This window comes from Dromaius novaehollandiae, chromosome Z, assembly GCF_036370855.1.
Source record: "Dromaius novaehollandiae isolate bDroNov1 chromosome Z, bDroNov1.hap1, whole genome shotgun sequence".
Lineage (NCBI taxonomy): Eukaryota > Metazoa > Chordata > Aves > Casuariiformes > Dromaiidae > Dromaius > Dromaius novaehollandiae.
In genome coordinates this window covers 21746088-21767812 of record NC_088132.1, presented here as the reverse complement: position 1 = coordinate 21767812, position 21725 = coordinate 21746088, and the positions used below count along the sequence as shown (strand labels likewise).

Genomic DNA, 21725 nt, shown 5'->3' with positions numbered 1-21725 from the left:
TTCATAAACAGATTATTTGGGATATATTTGCGTAAATACCCTGAAGTTCCACAAATGCAAAAGAATTCAGAAACAAAGAAAAGTCTCTTCCTGCATGGGTACAACTCCAGAACAATAGTGGTTTTGCAATAGTGGTTGGAAACCCTTTTAAGTATTAAATCTAAAAAGCAGTACCTCATAAGCAAAACTGTACTGCAGAATCTGAGCAAGTTGTGAAAAAAATCCAAGGAACTATATGAATACAGAGAGGATTATGCTTATGATTTTTTTTGGTACTTCCTTTGCTCAAAGTTCACACAGAAAAAAGGTAGCAAAGATTAGCTAATATTTGGATACAACAGGAATAAAAAATAGTAAAAACTTTAAAAAGTAAAATGACAGCTTGTTGTGATTTCATTTTACTTTGCTTTGAAAAAGTAGTTTGGAATTAGAAAGTGTAAAATACATTAAAATGATCTGCAATATGCTTGAAATACAAGAGAAAAATTCAAAAAACTGTTTGAGATCTTTTCTATTCTTTCTGGCTACAATAAAATGCTATACCAGTTCAGTATCTAGCATAATAGCTGTCATTTTGTTTCCAGCACTTACCAACAAATACTGCAGAGTAACCATGCTTGTTTTTATTCCTTATCGAAGTGCTGGAAAGAAATATATTATTTTGGCTATTGCCAAAATGGGACCACTATACAGACCTGTTTTCTAAAATTCCTCCCATTTTGGAGGGAATATCCTACCTTACAGATGATTTGTACCGAATAGCATTACATTTCTCTCCATTTATGTCTTCAATTTTTAAAACCAAATCAAAGCAGATTCTTTTACTACCAGACAGGAGAAACATGAATGTCCACCAAGGCTTTATTTATTTCTTAACTATACGAGCATATGGAAAGCTAGTCTATTTTGCATTTGCAAAGGATGAAATATCCATGAATCATCTAATAGGAAAGAATTCCATCTACCTTCCATTAACACATGACAGGTACATGGTTTATAAAAACAAAAGGTAATATAAAATTCAAAAACAAAAGAAAAACATTATTAATGCTTCTTTATTTCTGGCAGCAAAAGAGATAATGTTAAATACATGTGCAGGTTACCATTTTGAAATCTGACTGGGACAGAATTCTTAGTGTCTTATTTATCAGAAAGCAAGCCATTTACAAGAACAACTGAAATGCCCCATTGACAGAAAGATTTTTGAATCCCTTTAGCGCTTTTTCTCACCAGCTGGAATTGCTGGGTACCTTCGGCAAAGAATGCACTAAATAATATGGCCAAAACACAGAGAATTGGTCTGTCAGAAACACTTTTCCTTCTATAGTCATCAAGATTGTAGGGTGTATTTTTAGTACCAGTGCTCAGTCCAGTCTGTGCTTGGAGTAGAGTTCTTGATACATTTTGTCCTGATCCAGAAAATAACTGCAACACAGTGTGACTGTGACACACTGTGTGTTTGCTCTCTGGCAAAGAAGCTAGAACACTACTACACCTTCAGAGAGCTGGCGTGGAGGAGGAAGGTTTGTGTGTAACAGTATGGAGAAAGATGAAATGCTGTAAAACTGTAGAGGACATGATGGAGAAGGAGGCCTTTGTTATACAGATACTAATCCCAGGTGCATTCTGGTTTGTGACTGAAACATTATTTTGAACATATTTTATCAAGTCTCCTGCTGAGAGCTACTCCAGCTCATGCCAGAAGAGGGGGGTCTTCTCTTTTCCCGCAAATACATGGGTGTAGGAACCGTCTTGGGTTGGACTCCCCTTGTTTTCACACAGTTTGTTCAGACTTAACCTTTTTTTAAAAAAAAGACTTAGCATTCCAGATGTGACTTATAAATAAAAGCACCTTCAACAAGACTGTGTGTTTTTAAATGTGTACAGTGTACTTTTCCAGAACAGAGTAGAAAAAACAGTACAGGCCTCAAATTCCTTGCAATCTATTCTGTATTGGAGATGATGTGCTAATCATGAGGTGAAGGTAAGAGAAACTAGGAAATAAAGATATGAAGCACATTTTGACAGCGAGACAAAAGGGCTACTCATGGTTCCTGAAAGTTATCCTATTAGATTCTATATTTATTTCTGGGATGTGTGTGTGCCTGTGACATAACTAGCACCACCTTTGCTATTATTCTCTTACAAATATGCCATGTGGCATTGCAGACAAATGTTTGAAAATTTTTTGTTTGGACTGCAGGAAGAAGCAGGTCTTTGGGAAGCACTGCTGAATGAAAAGAAGGAAGATGCACATCTTGGATTTTTTCTTCTTACAGTAGCATGGAAAGACATCTAAAGATGCAATAAAAGAGAAGGAGTGATAAGAGTGAATGGATAATACAGTTCAGTTAACAAACTCTGAGTTCAGGCAGCATTGTTTATAATAATCTTAAAGAGGAGGAAAAGTGATCTAAAGTTGTTGAGTCTCAAGAGCTATTCAAGTGCTATTACATAGGCTTAAAGAGGGGAGGGCTGTGATCAAATCACCTCATGAGGACAGTACCATTAGCAGTTTTGTCTTGAATTAATTGGTTTGAATATTCCTGTTCAGCTCTGACCCAGGGCCAGACCAGACCATGACAACACAAACACCATAAGTATGGGAGTTTCTTCAGTAGCCAGATATGAGAATGGCAGCTTCAGTGGTTTTTTCATATTCGATTGTATCTCCACATGCCAGGTAAAGTTCAAGGCAATATATCAGCCCTGGTAAACAGGAGACAGCAGTGAAACTCAAGATATAAAAGAGTTTGTATCTCAGTAGCTGTGGCAGACTGTCTCCCAAACTGTGAATTGTAATGTATACATCCTAGCACTCCTGTTGCCTGAACAAACCTGATAATGAATATTCAAGAAGGTCATTATTAAAGAAAGCAGAAATTAAGCTTTACAGTTTGTTTCAGTAAAGTCAGCGTGTTGGTTTTGTCCTTGAACCAGACTGCTCAGTGCATCTCAGGTCAACAACACAGCCCCATGGGCTTATTCAGTCCCCCAAAATAACGCTAGAACAGTGTACATGGTCTTGACATTCTGCTTGAGTTGGGTGAATTTCAGCCATTTGGTTATTCAAGTAAATCTCCAAACTATATTGGAATTTAAAAATATGCAATCATCTTTGTAAAACTTTCTATAGGCTGGGAGTGACTAGCTAGGTTAACTCTCAGAATGGTATACTGCCACTGCTATTGCTAATACAGGAGGTCCTGGGAGACATAATTAAAAGTCTAAAGAGGAAACTGTCACACTGTTGGAAAGAAAGAAAAAAAGAAAGCCCACCAGGGGACAGAGATCAAATAGAACAATATTTTACTCTCATCCGTAAAAATAACAATTAAAAACACATACATTTATCCCTACAGAAAAAGAACTCAGATGCAGTATACTTAAACATGCAATACACATTGTGCTTAAATAGCATCTTTCAGATGGGTCTGCCAAGATATATCACAGGTATTAATGGCATAGCTCAGTCAATCAGTTTAAGCCAAGGGGAACAAGTCAGATTTGAGCTCTGATATAAAATCAGTAGACAATACAATTTGTCTCTCCATGGACAGCACTCAGTTCCATCTTTGAAAAGTATAGTGGCTGAAAGACAAAGATATAAAAAAGCTTCAAATCAGTTTGAGGAGTTGTCAAACCATAGGTCAGCAGTGCAAGACCTCAGGAGGTGAACTGCAGGCACGTAGTTAGACATCGGACCTAGAAAGTAGATGTTCAGTGTTGCTTTGTTTTGCAAGCCAAAAGTGTATTCTTGCAAGAGTGGTGAAACTGAATGCTTTGCCCTACAGCCAATAAGCAATGCTGTGTGGGACCAGCGCTAGTAGGGATGCTGATTTTAGCATTATACATAACCTGAAGCTTATGTAGGGGCACATCTCAAAGCTGTGCACATCATAACTGTATAGCACATAAAGCCCACAACTTCCTCTCAGTTTAATAGGATTAAGTTAAGGCTACAGACTATGAATACTTCCAGGCTATAAAGCAAGGATATTAACATCTATATGTCCCTAACTGAAGCAGGAAGCATCTAATCCTAAACAGCAAGCTGTAATATTTCTCAAAGAACAAGTCAAAAGAAACACACAAGCTCTTGCCATGAAGTCAGAAAGTGACATTTGTATTCCTTCTGCTTTTGGTACAGAAGGGGATAAAAGTACTGCATAATATCAATCAAGTGAGGAATAAGCACCAAGGTAACTTTAAAAGATGTCTAATTTCAATCATTTTAAAAAACAAAATTAGAAACAAGTGCCAGGGAGGTATCAGACAGCAGTAAAGGGAAAAAATGTGGCATCTGCAACAACTTGTGTGGCAGCACAGAAATACAAACATAATGTTATATGGGGGAGATCTCCTGAAGGTCTGTACACAAACCCTTGGGCAGCAATCTATCCAAACAAAATCAAAAAAATTAGATGAAAACTAATGCTTTGGGAGAGAAAGGATATATGGATATATAATAAATGTATTTCTTTCAGTGGAATACTGTAGCACTCAAAATTCCCACAGAGACTCAAAATACCCCCCAAAATGAAAATGTCTAACATCTTATGACCAGGAGAATAAAGATCAGACTGAAACTAATGAAGAGAGAATTTCACAGACGTGCCATGTATTGTTAACCTCTCCGAAAAAATTCTTCCTTAAAATTTTTATTAATTATCAAGTAAGTTTTCTATAAATAAATTACTGTGATTGATTAAGAAAAGCATGTGATGCTAAAGAAGATACAAATCATGAGAAAGAGTCTTCTGGGGAAATTCTGATCCCAGCAACTTCTTGAAGATCAGAATTTCATCCAGTGAGAAAATTAAATGAGACAGTAGCACCAAAGAGATAAGATCCACTACCAGATAAGTGAACTGAGTGAATTACAGGGGAAAAAAAATAAAAATAAAAAACACTAAACATACATAGCTAGTTTTGGAAATAAACTTTCTTTCCAAATGCCTGACACACGGGTTGGCAAAAACTGACATGACAAAATGATTTGTATCTTGTTCAAATTACATATGGGTAAGTAATGCTACTACAAGTATTGTTATTCATTAGAATTGATCATTCATGAGAATTTCTTTAATACTACGTGACATTTCACTTTTGCCATTAAGCTATGGTGAAAGAAAAATTCACACATCCACATAAACAGAAGTTTATTCTAGAAGAACCTAAAATATTTATCTGAAACCTTTATTTTTACAGTCCCTCAAAATAGCTATGGAGAATACACAGAGCAAAAGATAATGCCCCTGTTCTGAATGTCACTACCAACACAACTGCAGAAGTTGTAGAAGTTGATTTACTCTAAAGCACCTGTGCCAGCATCCAAGGTTCCTGATTACAGGTATTAGCTGGAGGTTACTGATACTGGCATGCAAACTGAAAGGAACAATCTTGTTTTAATGGAAATTTTCTCTTTCATTTATTTGTTAAGAAAAAGAGAGAGGGATATAGAGCAGGAACATCCAGCACTCTGTGGCGCTGAGAAAAAGCAGAAGTAGGAACAGGGAACCTGATGTTCAGTACAAAAAAAGAAACCATGTCTTTTGAAATTACTTTGTCTTAAATTAGACAGGTATAAAATAAGAAATGTTTTAAAAATCATGATATTGTTATTGCTTAAAAACATTTTCTGTAGTAATTCCATAAATAGAAATGTCTTGTTTTTATAATCTCTTTGATCTACACAATCTACTTTTTTTAAAACCTCAGCCTCTTGAATATATTTTGACTTTTTTAGGCTTAATACTATCACAATCATATAGGCTTATTAAAATAGAATTTCCAAGTTTAGACTGTACATTCCCATCCAGTACTTCCTCCATAGCATTTGTTCAGTCAAACAATGTGCAAATAACAATCATTTGGTCTCCTTTTGGGTTTCTTATAAACAAGCATATAGCTGTAGGGTTTGTTGATCACTATAGAGAAACATTCACTTTTAAATGCATCTAAATGTCAAGTTTAAATATTAAGTTTTACAAACACCAATACTCATTCTATTGCATGATAAGGTTTTGGCTTTCTTTCAAAGCATCAAAACCTGGCAGCCAAACTACCTGACATTATCAGCTATACCAAAGATTAAAATGCAAAGACAGCTGAAAATCTAAACGAAAGGTATCCTGAACCTTTAAACTAGATTACTGAGAATGACACAAATTCTCTACAGGACTGGTTGCTCATGCCTTCTCTAAATGGATCCAACTATTAGTTAAACTTTCATCTTCAGTTCACAACCTTTCTTCCCTCTGTTTTTCCCCAGTCTTAACTATCTAACAGTTTATGGAGTTCATACAAACTGGCTGCATCTATAACCTCTGCAGCTACTCATATTATTGTCTCTAGTGCTGGCAATTAGCAATCAGCTTCTTAATTAGCCTGACCCACCTGGCTATTTTGCTACTAATAAATCAATTAATTAAATTCACATGAAGGAGCTTACGTGTAGTACCATAGCTCAATCATTACTGGTCATCATTGTATATGACTGTTGTATGCACTGGAAAAACTAAGTATCCGGGTTGAATTTGTATTCTCTGCTGATGTGCAGTCTTTCAAGCAAGTACAGAGTGTGTTTAGTATTTTTAATGTTTGAAGGGATTTGGCAAAAGCCTCAGCACAGCACAAAAGAGAAAGTCGGGATGTAAGCTATAAACACCTGGGCACACTGGATTGAATGATCTTTATTTCTCCCTGAATGGTATGGCTAGTGCTTATTTGGGGTCTCAGCTTACCAGTCTCCCTCAGGAGCCTCTGTTACTCCTCCATTTGTTCATTTTTGATGTGAGAAACAGAAGCTTCTTTTCTTCTGTAGGAAAATCTATTGCCTTGGGGGCTGTTAAGCTATGTGATTTTGTACTTATATCCAAAGATGTCCCCTTCTGTCTTTCCTTCTTTCCATTGGAAAGAGGTTGCTTGGCTCTATCTCTTTATTCTCCTTTTCTAGCCAGTATCAAGAGGAAACAGAAAAAAGATCACGGGAATAAAAGAGATTTTACTGCCTGGGCTTTGCTTCTTGAACATACATGTATGTTTTTACATTTGCCCACAAGTCTGCTGTGCAGACTTCTTCCACACATTCTTTTTTCTGCCATCACCACTGTTTTCCTTGTCCTGTCCTGTTGATGACATGTCATTTTGCCCCATATTTCGTCCATGTATAGAACTAAATGACAATGAAATTTAAAAGCTCCAAAGATTGCTTTGGAAGCAAATGGAAGAAAGGTGTTTGGGGATAGGCAAGTGAGATTATGGTGGAAAATGATACTGTATAAAACCTGCGTGAAAGACTTGCAAGACAGCTGAACATACTCCCCAAATCAGAAAGGAAAATATATGTGTACATTGGATTGTGGAAAATGGTTAATATATTATACTAGAACTGGAGTGATTAAATACCACATTTTACTTGCAAAAATGACATGTGAGAGTAAGTATAAGTGGCAGAGAATGTGTATCACTGTTGTCCATTCATGTTTATTTCATATGCAAGTTCTTATATTTCTTTATTTTTTCTACAAATTTAAAAATGTACCTTTCTTCTAATAGCAGACTTCACAGACTTTATTTGGTTGTAATTTATATCTATCACGTACTGTGTTCTCTCAGCCTCCTCCTAGCAGTAAAAGAGTGTACAATGGAGTGTTTTGGAATATTTCTGTAACTAGATAACCATTTACCCTGCTATATGTTTAGACAAGGTCAGGAAATGCACTTTGTATTTGGAGCAGAAGCTGTAAGATTTGCACAGAATTCCACAGTCCCAAGAAAGCTTGGTTTCCTGCACAGATTAACTGTTTTCTTTTTGTTGAAAGCTGCACTATGCCAATGGAGTACACTTAATGACCACTGTCTTCATCTCAGACTTTTAGCTGAGTGCACATCTCTATAATCATTTAAATTGGAAACTTGTTGTAACATCCATTTTACACGGGAGGAACTGAACCACAAAGAGGCTGTAACTCAGCCAAGGTCACACAAAAAGTATAGGAAGGAAAACAGAATAGAACCCAGGTTTCCCAGGAATCTCTAGGATACTCCACTAGATAGTCTTCCTCTAGAGTAACTGCCTCTGGTATTTCCAGATTTGGGGCATACTTCTAGATGTGAATAACATCTTTGTTAATATATAAAAGCAAATGCAATCTTGAAAAGTACTTTCGCCAATATAAAGAACTTTTATAATCTACATAAGATGACAGCATATTTGATCCAGAAAGCATGCTTGCTACTAAATGACATTTCAGGAAAACAAGTATATTTACTGATGCAACATATGTTACATGAATTATTTTATGTGGAAAATGATTGTAGTAATTTATAAAATTCCTTGTCAATTTTTCTTGTTCTGAATACCACATCACTTACTTCATTCTTAATTCATGAAGGAAATTCTGTTTTCAGGATGAGGAAGGAAGAGTGAAAGATGAGGGGGTGGAGAGTTAACAGAGTAGCAGCACTGAATGTTACTAGTCTTTGGAGATTTTACTGTCTCACATGGAGAGCAGAGGAAGAAGTGCACTGAGCTGGAGAAGACACCTGTACATAGTTTATATAGTATATAGTCTGTGGTGTATAGTCTAGATAGTGTATATAGTGATCGGTGAAGTGGAAGCCAACGATCAGGTGAGAAAATGGCAGAACTAGAAAAACAAGAGAAAACATTTAGTTAAGATCGGAAACATCACATCAGTACTGAAAGAAGAGTGTATTAGGACAAGCAACTTTGAGGACTCATGAAACAGATTATGCAGTAGGATGAAAGGCAAAAGGGGCAAAAAAGGAGAGTGCAGAAAAGAAACTGACTGAATCAAGTTGACTGTATCTAGGAGGACAGCTGTGGTGTCATGTTACAAAGTACTGAGGATTGTCCGACCGGTGTCAAAAAGCACTCTGTTATTTGCTTGTATACTATTAAACATCAATATACTTTCTGTGTGTTACTTTCCAAAGTTACTTCTGAAAGCACTGAAAGCAAATAGTGTTTTTTCTTCACATGGTGCATTTGATAGAATTTTGCATATGATCTATTTCCATTTATTTTGTCTTTTTGTCAATGTTAATTAGTGAAACCAAAGAGAGAATTTCTTTTAATAAACCAGGAAAAATATAACAAAAATATGAAGAGTCTGAAATTCCTTCTAAAGTACAGAACACGACTGGATCTCAACTTGTTTGTGGTCCCTTATGCTAAAATAACCATCATATGTTTGTGTAAATCAAAGTACATATCTCATATGTTTCCCACTCACATATGGATAAATAAAAAAAGTTTTGAATCTTGCCATTTATATCAAGGCTACATTGCCTAAACAGCAGATGGAATCAGATAACAAATGGGCCTTCTCCACCCTTGCTGGAGACCTGTTTTTCCAAGCATACTCCCAAGCTTTTACCAAAAAAAATCATTATCTAGGGTGTCCAAAATAAACTAGTCAGGGTCAGTAATAGCAGCTGTATGTCTCTTTAATCATAACTATTTTCCCTCCTACTTCTCAGCACGGAAATCTTACTGCCAGTAGAACTGATTTTAATGACAAATGATTGAGGGAAGTTCACAAAACACATGAACATCAAAACACATTATTAGAAGGGGTGAAGTACATCCATTCCCTATCCAATGTTGCCTGAAGGAATTCTGTGTTAAAACATGGGGTGACATTATATAATGCTCTCAAAGTAACTAGCAGATTTAATTTAAAAATCCAAACATTCATTTGTGTTAGGTTTATTTGTATTTTCTACGTGGCTTGAAAGTGTCTTCATTCTTAAGGCTCCATACAAATAAAGGCTATTGTAAACAATTTTAAATGCTGAAAAATCTTAAAAAATCAAATTCTGTATCAGATGCCCAGTACTCTCTGCATAAGAAAAATTTATTTATCCTGTTACATTTGTCAGCACTGCAAGTGTTATGTATCTTTGAGTAGCCTGGATCTGCGAGTCATCTAGTTCTGCCATTTGACTTTGACAAGAGCGCTTCTTTTGCTCTTGTTGCTTATGTAAATACATTTCTGTAAACAATTACTTTCCTACTTTAAACAGACAGTTCTGTAAGCAGTTTCACTGATTTCTAATTCTGGCTGTGATGCAAGATGGATTTAGTGAATATCACACTGGAGAGATCTCTTATTTCATACTGTAATCACAACCAGTATCTGAAAAGATTTACAAGAAGACAAAACAATCATCCTGCCCTCAGTCCAAAAATTATTGCTTCATGAGAATACAGTGATTTAAAAAATCCCCAGTCTGGAAATGACTTCAGTATCACATGCTAGTTCTAGGCCAGCCAAATATCTTTATTGTGGTTAGCTCTCTACAAGGTAGCGCAAAACACTTGAGTTTGATTCCCTGCTTTTGCACAGTAGATCAAACATACGGCTCTTAGAGCACCTTTCATCCAATAATCTCAAGAGATGCAGAGCACGGAAAATAAAACACATCAATATAAATTAGCAAGAAGTTACTAGTGTTGTGCTTTTTACATGAAAACCAGGTTCTCATGTAAAATGAATGGATGGCGATGATGGTGAGCAGGAGACAGAAACCATGTAGCATTAGCCCTGTACATGACAATCAGAGATATGTTACTTTATTTCAAACTGGCTATGTGTAGCCTGTATTTTATTTTTAATTCATGAATTGCAGAGGTTTGGACCTGGATGAAATCTCAGGACCTCTGTTTTCCCATTCTAAGACATAATGTCATCCAGGAATCAGTGATGAAATTTAGAACCTAAATTATTAGCCTAGCATTAATAATAATATCATAAAGTGATTTTAAGGCTGGAGGTGAGTAAAGCTGTTTTGGATAAGGCATATACAGAGTGAAGTATTATGAGAGCTAGAATAATCCATTATATATTTGTTTTGATGCCTCTCTTGCAAAGTGAGGTATTCTTAGCAAGTTGCCCTCCAGATGAAAAGCATTTTCCTCTGGAGTCAGAAAAAATGTATCCATTGGTATGCTTCTGTAACAGATTTCCTGAATAAATGCCTCCTAAAACTATACATGTAGGACCGGATGTCTGTATGTTTCCTCTGCATAAAAGTAGCACTCACATGAAAGACCATCCTTCCTCTTATATGCAGGATTTCTTCTAGCTCCCATTTTTATCAACATCTCTTACAAAGTACTCTGTGTGTGTGTGTGTGCGCACGTGTGTGTGTGAGCGTGTGCATGTACACACACACGTGTGTGTGTGCATGCGCGTATTTGGTTTTTAAAGGAAAAAGGCAGAACACAAAAAGCCTGAAAAAATTATCAGGAAGTACTTTTTGTCTTTTAGGAGAAATATTCAAAATGAGTTGGAAGAATGCAGACTAACTCTCCAGCTTCCCTATAAAAAAGGACTTGGACTGTATTTCAACCATTCTTTAAACTTTCAGAAAAAAAGAAAACATATTCAAACTCCAACCTATCCTATATTATTAAATAAAGGGCTGAAACAGGAAATAGCAATAATTTTACGGGAGGCACTGACAATAAAGCTTGGATTCATGTACTTTCCACACCATCAAAAAACCCACAGAACTGTAGCTGCTAGGCATATGTATCTGAAGATCCAGCTAATTCTGTGACCATTCAGTTATACAGTAGTGAAGCTGATACTTCAGATATTTTATTTGCTAGTCATGACATTGAACTGAAGATGCAAAACAACTGCTGCTGACATCTTGATTTTCTAATAGTTGTCCTATCTCTTATCTACCAGCTTTTGGCATTGCTTCTCTAGTAGTAACATACAGACCTTACTATCAGTGCAGTACCCACTAATTGGCACTAATGCATCAGGCAAAAGAAACCTTACTTCATTGCAATGATCTGTAGTACAAAGTTGCTGTCTTGCTCTGGGACAGGCTTTGAAGTTGTTTTTCAGAGCAGGACAGTCTTTTTATTAGGTGGCTTCTATTTTTGGAGCAACAATTGTAATGTAGTTTTGAAGCTGCTGAATACTACAGCACTGTAAATGATGGTGTTCAGATTGTAAAGGCAATCATTCTACTATTTAAGACTGCTACCAACCTTTTTTACTTATGTAAGTCAGACAAACTTCTTTTGCTTGTACACAGTGGTGCTTAGCAGAAGTCATAGGGCAGAGGATACATGCACATGGAAGGTTTTAGATGCACCAAGAAATCAGAAGTAAAGAGTCTAGTTAAAGTTTTGATCACACACAGCATAATTTTATGAAGAGAAAATCAGTGGCTACAGACTCAGTGCTATAGTCCAAGAACAGCCACCCTCTTGGGGACAGTATTTCACATTCAGGTTTCTTGCAGTCCTTCAAGTAGTAACTTCCTTCATCTCTTCCTTACAGTTTTTCCCTTGTCCTCCACATACATAGCTCTACTTAACTGAGAGAAGTATTCTGTTACAGGACTAGTAGGGTGGATTATGGCATTTAAGAATATTTGTAAATTAACTTTCATAGCAGAGTCACATTTTCTATCCCTGTAATCATATATAATGAAAGGCTCTCTTGCCCTACATAACTGACACTCATGAACGATAATAGTTAGAAATGCTGATCCACATACTTGAATTTTAACTGACTCTAAAACATTTTGAGCATTTAAAAGTTAGCCAACAGTTCACTATTTCCTTTTTTCTCCTTGTCCACCCATATACACATGGAATAAATTCCTTTTATTGTGTGTGTGTGTGCGTGTGCATGTGTGTGTGTGTGTATACTTGCAAGGTCAATTTAGCGTTTTTAATTCAGAAAATATAACTAGAACATCCAGGAGCTTGGAGAGACTGTTCCAAGACCAGTCCAAACCCTTTGGATTGGAATTCATACGAATTAAAAGTGGGGCAGCCAAAGAAGTGAAAGGGAATTCAGAGTTCTATCTGGGTAGAACTGTCAATTCCAAACATTATTTGAGTTATGATCCAGTGGCAGAAGTGTGTGGAGGAAAACGTGCTTTAAAAAGAAAAATAGTTTTGGACATAGTATTTGCATCTCCTACTTTCTCCAGGTTTCTCAGATTTTAATAAATGCCTAGAGCAAAGTCTACACCTGGTTTTTCAACTGCCCATGGGTGCAATGTGCAAAAAGAAAATAAGTACTAGTATATGTCCGAAGTAAAGTATTTGTACTAAAGGGCAGTAAGAGCACCTAACTAGACCTTTGGATGCGAGGTTTAGAACTAGGCTGAAGTTGAAACAAGAAGACTGATTAAGCACCTGTAGTTTGAGAATCTTCTGCTAGGAGAGGCCAAAATCTAAAAGCAGGTCTTTGGAAGGAAGGTAAGGATCAGGCTGCCAACTCTTCTGCCTTCTTTTCTTTCTCTTGACATAAACATCAAATGGTATTTTAATGTTTGAGGCAATTATAAAAGAAATAACAAGTGCATAAAGAAGTTATGATGTATGATGAATCATTATGCAAGACTTTTTAAAGACACTTTTAATGTTCTCTACTGTATTCAGCTTAGGTTGCCACATCCATCTTAAGTCTCCCTTTAAGCAAAGTGTAAATAGCACAAGAGCAATTCTGCTAAAATAGTGAAGTCTTAGTAGTCTTTCAAGACTGGACATGATAGTGTTGGTGATTTGCAATGCAGTATTACATTTGACGCTCGTTCTGATGCTTTTAAGATACTGACCCACCCATCAGTATTAGCTGTGACTGGGGCATTTTATTTTCTAGACTCATTTATGAAAGCAAGCTTAGTGCACAGAAGTTCATTGTAAGATACCATGATAAAAGAAGTAAAATCCCATTAACAATTCAAGTTCCAGACTAAAGCAGTTAAGCTGGATAAGAAAAAAAAGAGACTAGGCCATAATGCGTACAACTAACTCTCCAAGGCAATCACTTTTGACTAGAGTAATATGACAACTGAAAAACACTGAGACTCACTGGGAAAAAATACTATGAAATGTTATAGGGGATAATCTGAGACACATTCCAGAATGCATCTACAACACTACAGGTGGTCTCTGACTAGCAATTATAAAGCTATAGAAAAATATCTGATTGACAGAAATTGGAAGTGAGATCAGGAGAAGAAGAAACTTTGATCTAGAAAGGTCTTTAATGTCAAAGGGTCTACTCTTATTAGAGCAAGGACCACCAGTGAACTAGCAAATAGACACAAAATACGTTTTGACTTTCTTTACTACCTTGAGTAGGTAGCTGAAACTTCTTGCACCTTAATTCCTTCATCTGTAAAGTGAGTTAGAGAGTTTTAGTTCTTTCCTTACATTTAGAACTTTTCAATATCCCTGACAAAAGTTGCTACAGAACTGCACTGTAACCTCTATTGCTAATGCTTTTATAAATATATTCTTTAAAGTACTGGAAGCATGTTTGTGTTTGAGAACCTCTGCTGATGCAACTGAGAAAGTCTGAGATGAATCAAACTGTGCAGTAGCAACCTCTAAAAATGAATTAAAAGAGATTGGGTTTATAGGATATTTTACCAAAAAAAAAAAAAAAAAAAAAAAAAGGCTATTCTGCACACAATCTTTTTCCATCTCCAAAAGATACATTATGTCTGGGGGGATCAAGCAGTACTGAAGTGTTAGAAAGACTTGGAGTCAGTTTCAGTATTTTAGTGCAAAAGGCAAAGGAAACATAAATAGCTGCTCTTAAATGCATTTCCTGAACGATGAAAATGTGTTTTGACTCAGATGGCGTACTCAAGTATCTGCTGTAATACTTGACATAGTTTCACTTTTTTGTAAGTTTGTTAACAAAAAGATGGGTTTGCAAAGTTGGATTTTCAGAACTTAATAAATGCTATCATTAAGACTGTCTGTACAACATTAATTCATTCCTTTCATGTGATGAGTATGCAGTCTTTGAAATGTTATGATCACATACTGTTTTCTCACTGCAAGATCCTTCCTTATCCAGTACACAGAATTGGTGATGTTCTCTAAATGAAAATGAGTGTCTGTGTAATGAATGAGGCTTCTGTCTTAAGACTTCTGCTTAATCTGTTGCAGAAGTTTGAAGGTGTGTGGTGAATGACTCAGGAAGATAGATGCACAGTTAAAGCAGCTGAAACAGATGGGTGCCACCCTGGAGAATCAGATTCTGCACATCTCTGAGCTACTTTGTGATGCTGGGCAGCTCACTTTAAACAAAATTTTTACAGTTTGTCACTAGTTTTTCATTTTTTGGCTCTGGTCCTCTTGGCCCGCAGCTAAGTTTGATGAACTTCTTCAAAAATAGTAAAAAGCACATCCTTGACACCCCAGCTACCTCAGGCCAGATTTCAAGCTCCTGCTCTAAAATACTAGTTTCCTAGGGAAAGAATTAGACCTTTCTAAAAATAAGTGCAAAAGTATTCTTTCCTAATATAATTCTTAAAAATGGTTGAAGTTATTCCCAAGATGTCAGAATCTGACAGACCAACTAGCATTAAAAAATCAAATAAAAACATAAAAGTTTGGCTAGCCACAGGCAGCTGAAAAGAGGAAATTAGAACAAATTCTAACATGCAGTATGGGCCTATCTTTTGTATACGCCTTGCTATAAGCTAAGCTACCTATTCTGGAGTAATAGTCAGCATAGGAATACTGAATGTACGCCATAGCCTTATTTCTGAATAAATTAACCAGATTAAGAGTTCATAACGGTATTGGTCTAATTGTTCATGGTTATTATTGTAAGGAAGTGGATTGTTTTCCCCTTTAAAAGTTGCTGATTACATAAAATAAAAGGTCTTATATATCCAGGACTGGAAATAATTTTTCTGTTGCAGATTTTTTTTTAATGGAAAAGTGGTTTTTCATACACATTTCAATTATACCTATGTTTAGACATCTTCCTTCCCATTTCTTGACCGATCAAAATATGGGGGATTTCAATTTCGATATGCTGCTATAGTTCCTCACAGAGTGTTGGTGACTTACGACCCACCTCTGCTCTGTTGGTTGAGCACATCATCTGGACTACATCTCCAGCACTGGTGCTTCGTCAGAAGATTTACATTAACCACAGACTCCTTCAATAAGAAGGAAGATCAAGATGGCAGAGAAATACCACAGTCTGGAGACTTCACAATTTAGATGACTCGTACTTCCATCCACTCCTCAAGCTGCAGTTCCTACTCAGACTGTATCTCAAAATTACAATGTATCAGTGCTCCAATCTGTAGAATCAAAATTAAAGTGGAGAAAAATGTTTTTCCAACCAACTGCATTCATGCTAATAAATCACAGACTAATGACAGTCAGTACTTCAAAAAAGTAAGGGCAAAGCTGTTACCTAACTTTCATAAGTAGATGTAAGGGGTTGTGGTCCCCTAAATACCTAAAAGACTTTTGAAAGGGAACAGCCTCTGAGAAGATACTATTAGCTATTACCTAACAGCATTCATAGCCATAAGAATAGCATTAACCGTGGACCTGAAGGAAGTAGCTAGAATGGTATCTTCCCTATCATGAATGTGTGGTTTTGTTTGAAAACTTCATTCCAGCTTTGACCTACAAACTGGGCCATCTTGGGATGGCCCAAAGAGGAAAGATGGGGAAGGGAGATGAATACCCACAGTCAAGTGAGCTGGTGGATGGCATTTAGCAAGAAAACGGTGCAGAATCATGTGGAAAAGAGAGACCTCAAAATCAACAACACAAGGCAAAAGGGAGCCCACTGCAAATGTACACACAAAAATAAAGAAGTAGCAAGAGCAGAACATTATGGAGGGAGCTCTCACTTTTTCTGGGAAACCAGGAGGAATGGGTGCCTCTCTGAAACACCTGTATAGTAAAACATGGAGCAAGGGAAACAAATAGGAGGAATTAGAGGACTGTGTGCAGTTTCAAGGCTATGATCCTTTAAGTGGTTATAATTGGTTTTGAGGGAAATCTACAGTGAAGAAGTAGAGTATATGGGGTAGGTATACCAATCAGTGAGACTGAAATTGTAAGATACTCCTCCCTTCACTAACACATATCATTAATCCAAAAAGCAAGGATAAATTTAGGCTTTGATTCTATTCTCTGAATCCTTACATATCATGTCCAAAATTTAGGATAATTACACCCACTGAGAAGTCATGAGACAGTCCTGTGACACAATACGGATCTTTACAATCTCTGTGTTTTGAGATGCTCCCTGATCTGTAAGTAAAAATATTTTGTCATTTCCTGCAGTATATATGATGTGTGCTGAACTCACAGAGAGCACTGCAATATAAAGGAAAAAAAAAAAAAAAAAAAAAACTCTTTGCAAGTAGATGGAATAGCATTTTAACTAGGGCTCTGTTTTCCTAAGAATATGTGACTGCACAGTGTATCTCAGAATATATCACATGGCAATTTTGCAAGTAAGAACTGAATGTGAATTTAAAACATTGTTGTCTATGTGATTGAAAGTATGATTCTGAAAGATGCAGACTTTCTGAACAGCTTGGTTCTTGTTCAGTCTGAAGTCTAATGATGATGTATATTAAAACATCACCAGTTAGCTATTTTGCTGCTGATCTTTTAAGCAGAAATGTCTTATTACACAATGTTTATCCTGTAATCCCATTCTGCCAACCCAAGTATCAGAACTCCCAACAGCCAAGTTGCCTGCAGCTATTTTACCTCCTCAGCAGCTTTCAAGATGCTGTAATATACTGTCGATACAAAAGCCACTGGCTTATTGACAGGTGGAGAAAAAAAGGGAGATTTAAAAAAGCTGCATTAAATTTCAAGCAAAGTAACAAAGGAATTACTTACTACATGAGGTATTATTAGTTTTCACATATAAGGCCTTAAAATCTTTAAAAATAAAATAACTGGAAGCTATTATCTTGTTACACTTAAAACCTGCTTTTTCTGAAACCATGGATCAGAGTTTAGATCTATTTTTTTCGTGTGTGATCTAAGTTACTTTCACTGTAATCTACTGGTTTAACGAATATGGGCATATCTCCTACAAATGTCTAGCCTCAGTGAAATGAAACTCACTTTTCCAAAATGTTAAGGAAAATCGGTTTTAAGTGCAGTTGTATGATTGCCTGCCTGCTGTAAGCCTTTGCTTTCACAAGGCTGTAACTCTTCATAGCCTCGATTCACCTCTGTGAGAAAAAGCATAGTAAAAATTAGCCTAGTAATGGATATGGAATATGTGTGTCGTAGCAGGCAACCATGCCTCTTGCAAGCTGAAGTTAGTACATTTTATTTGTAATCTGAATCAAGCTAATTCGGAACCTCCTTCATGTGAAGACACATGCATGTGAATTTGTCAAGACTTTAGCCACTAGGGGGCTGTGTGAACACAATTTTTTGGCAAGTTCTTGGCCCTTCATTGGTTCAAAAGGGCAAATGTGTTTTTAAGTAAAATAAAATGTGACTGAAATAATTAACTAGGTTTTTCTTATCTCTCCCCTCTGATAGAAAACGCATCAGGTCATGGCTTCATTAGTCCTGTGAAATTTTAGAATGACCCTAAATTACTCAAAATCTTATTTGGTCATGGTTCTGTTGTATAAAAAATGCAAAATCCTTTTGAATCGTCAGAGCCTGAAACATGCTTTCTACAGCTCAAGGATCGAAACTAATCTTGATGAAGTGTGGACTCTGCAAATCCTGTTCATAAGCTGATCTGTGTTATGCCTAATGACAGTATCTGACTAATAACTACAAAACAAAATGAAATTTCCATAGAAAAGCAGACAACCTCGAGATATATTTCATATAAATGTCTTATATTTCACAGTTTCTGTGAAAGCCTGGTTTTGGCTGTAATATAGACCGGTTACCCGTCCCTCTTCTGACAGGCATATGAGATGTGTAAATAAGAGAGACAGCAAAATCTGGCAGAAAGCCTGCTAACTTGGTAATTCACAGGGACATGCCATTCATTATATTAAGAGTTTATTATGATTTTGATCCGGAGTAGATCCAGGTAAAAGCGAAAGCCCGAAATACCTATTTCATCTACTTGACCCATCTCTGTCTCCTCTGCATTTTTATTAAGTGCCTGCTAGGTCACCAGTGTGTCCAGTTACAGCAACAGAGCGCAGGAGGCAAAACGTCTCAATAGCTAACGCTTGTATTTTCAGTCGTTTCGGCTGTGCTTTCATTTGAAAAAGTTCTCTTACTGTGCGCTTCTTAAAGATCCCGTTCTTATCTCATTGTCGGCATACAAACAACCGAAGGAGAGGGGCCAACTCTGAGGTCTCGACCTCAGCGCCGCCTTCACAAGCGGGACACAAGGGCTGGTGCCAAAGGCTTTTGACGCACTTGCTACCGGCCACCCCTCGCAAGCCGCACACGGGGACGGCAAGCAGAACGCCTTAAACCCGCTATAAACCGGCCTAACGGCAACGTATCGCCGGCGAAGGCCAAGGTGGGGGGGGAGCGGGGGTGGCGGGGAGGAGGGGACTGCCGGTGCGCGCCGCTTCTCCCGAGGAGCGGCCCGCCGCGCACAAAGTTCGCTAGCGCGAGGCGGTAAATAACGGCACCGCCCGCGCGCCGCGCCCGGCCGTTAGGCAGCGCCCCGAGGCGGGCGGCGCGCGTGTGGCGCAGGAAGGGCGCGGAGCGGCGGGGCGCGGCGCTGCCCTGCCCGCCCCTCCCCCCTGCCCGCCCCCGCCCCCTCCCCCTCGGGGCGCGCGCGGCGGCGGCGGCCGTTGTGTGCCTGCGCGCCCAGCGCCGCGGCCCCTGCGCTTCCCCGGCGTCGCCGGGGCAGGGTTTCGCTCGGCTTGGCTCCGTGTCACACACAGATGTGACTCTTGTCTGTTCCCTGCAAACGTACAACCGTGACGGCTCACCTCCTCCCCCCCTCCCCTCCTCCACCCCCCCCCCCCCACACACACACAGAAAAACCACCCTTTTACAAAAATTTCCTCAGATCCCACACCGAGCAGCAGCCGCCGCAGCAGAGCCCCGGGAGCTGATGGAGCAATGGGTGGGGAGCGGGAAACCGGCACCACAAGCAAAAACTTTGCAGCCGCCTAACTTTTCGCTTCCCTTCTAACGCTCTCTCCTCAGGCTCTCCCCTCTTCCCTGCTGCTTCCCCGCGGGTTACGTCTCCTTTTCCGCCGTGTCTCTCCCCTCTCTCTGCCCTCCCTCCGCCCTGCTCCTTGCCTCCTTCTCCCTCGCTCGCTCCGGCGGCGCCTGGAGCTGATAAGGAAGAGGAGAAGCAGCAGGAGAGACGGCAGCCGCCGCGAGGAGGGACCGGACAGCGGAGCGGGAAGGGGGAAGGCAGAGGGAGAGGGAAGCGGGGCAGGAGCGCGGCCAGCCCCGCACGGCGCCCTCGGCCGCGCTCGCCGCGGAGCTGGCGGCGGCCGCTCGCCGTTTTTGACAGCTGGGCGCAGGCGGCCTCTGCCGGGTCCCCCGTCCGGCACCAGAAAGTTTGCGGGTGCGGGGCACGGAGTGGAGGGGGCTGCTTTTCCTCCCCCCTCCCCAAACCCTTTCCCCTTTTTTCTCTCCCTGCCTCCCTCGCCCGGGAGCGATAAAAAGCGGCGCGGGGCTACGGGGACCCCAGCGGCGCTGCCCTCTCAGTGCCGCTCGCAGCCTCCCCCGCCGCTGCCCTTCCCCTTCCCCAACCAAACAACCCAACAACAACAAACCAACCTGTGGAGGCTCTGACCCGAACCTGGGTCCCTCCTCCCATCACTTCCAGCTCTCCGCTGAAAGCTCTTTCTCTTTCTGTCTCTCTGCTGCTCGGGCTGAACTTTGGGGGCGAAGTTTTGGAAGAGCCTGAGAGGAGAGAGGGGGGGGGGGGGCTCTGGCTGCTGCCGCTGCTGCGGTGTTGTTTTTGAAGTCTCTCTTAGTATTTTTTAGTTTAAATCACCTGAAGGTGCGAGGGTGAGGAAAAGAGGAAAGTGGGGAGGGAGAAGGGGGGAAGATAGAGAGAGAAACGGAGAGAGAGGAGGAAGGAGAGAGGCGCTGAGAGCCAGAGGCAAAGGAAGGGTGCAGGCACTGCCGCTGAGAGGAGATCGAGAGACAGGGGGTGCACTTGACAACCAGCATGCAGAGATGGTAAGAAGTTTCCAGCAGCCTTTCGTGTTTTCATTCTAGCCTTTACTTTGGTGTGATTTGATTAATAAATTGTGCAGTAACACAAGCAGCCCTGCTCGCTTTTCCGGTGTGTTTCAGCCTTCAAATAAACACGCAGCCGGGCACGGAGAAGGAGGAGGAGGATAATAAATAAATAAATCAGTCCTGTGCTGTTTGGATTGGGGGGGGGGGGGGGGGAAATGACGGAGAGGCTGTGCTAAACTTTCAGCGAGTTTGGGGGGTTGAAATGGGATGGCCACATGCGTTTTACCGCCTCCTTCCCTCCACTAAAGATAAGGGGCTAGTTTTAAAAAGTGTGTGCATGGAGGGAGGGAGAGAGGAGGTGGAGTGGGGTTGAGTTGGACATACGGTGGTCTGATCTGTTTTTGGACACCACCTTCTGCTCGGGAATGAGTAAGGTTTGCACACAATGTAAAGGTAACCTTTGAGAGCGGGGGAAGGAGCTGTGTGTCTGCGTGTGAAACAGCGCCTGAGGCAGGGAGACCGACGTGCAAATCCACCTTCCCTCAGTTACTCTTCTTTTTCTCGTGCATGTGCTCGCAGTCTGCACCTCTCCCGTCAGCGATTGTGAGCAGGGCTCGCAGGGCTGTGTCGATGCGCTGGCTGTAAAGGGGAGGAGGGGGGGATCCCCCCGCAAACAACTTTAAGCAAGTTTTTGCTGGGTATTTCGTGTGCTGTGCAAACGCACGTCTCCCTTACAGCCGGATTTTTGCAAAGCTGGCTTTGGGCTTTCACGACC

At 39.6% G+C, this 21725-nt stretch overlaps 1 protein-coding gene and 1 long non-coding RNA gene across 5 annotated transcripts in view; one reads left to right on the top strand and one right to left on the bottom strand.

Moving 5' to 3' along the window:
- Positions 1-20621, bottom strand: part of LOC135324853 (uncharacterized) — a 37611-nt gene extending 16990 nt beyond the window's left edge. The window contains exon 1 of the long non-coding RNA XR_010386093.1: positions 20540-20621. This is a non-coding gene — a long non-coding RNA (uncharacterized LOC135324853). The remainder of the gene's footprint in view (positions 1-20539) is intronic.
- The window catches only part of BNC2 (basonuclin zinc finger protein 2), a 355957-nt gene continuing 354036 nt past the window's right edge, over positions 19805-21725 (top strand). The window contains exon 1 of one of the 4 annotated variants that reach the window (XM_064501846.1): positions 19805-19871. In XM_064501846.1, coding sequence (XP_064357916.1) covers positions 19860-19871 — 12 coding nt within the window. In that variant the 5' untranslated portion in view covers positions 19805-19859. Of the gene's footprint in view, positions 19872-20793; positions 20948-21228; positions 21404-21725 lie in introns of those variants that run through there. The other 3 variants (XM_026097830.2, XM_064501847.1, XM_064501849.1) reach the window with 3 other exon arrangements.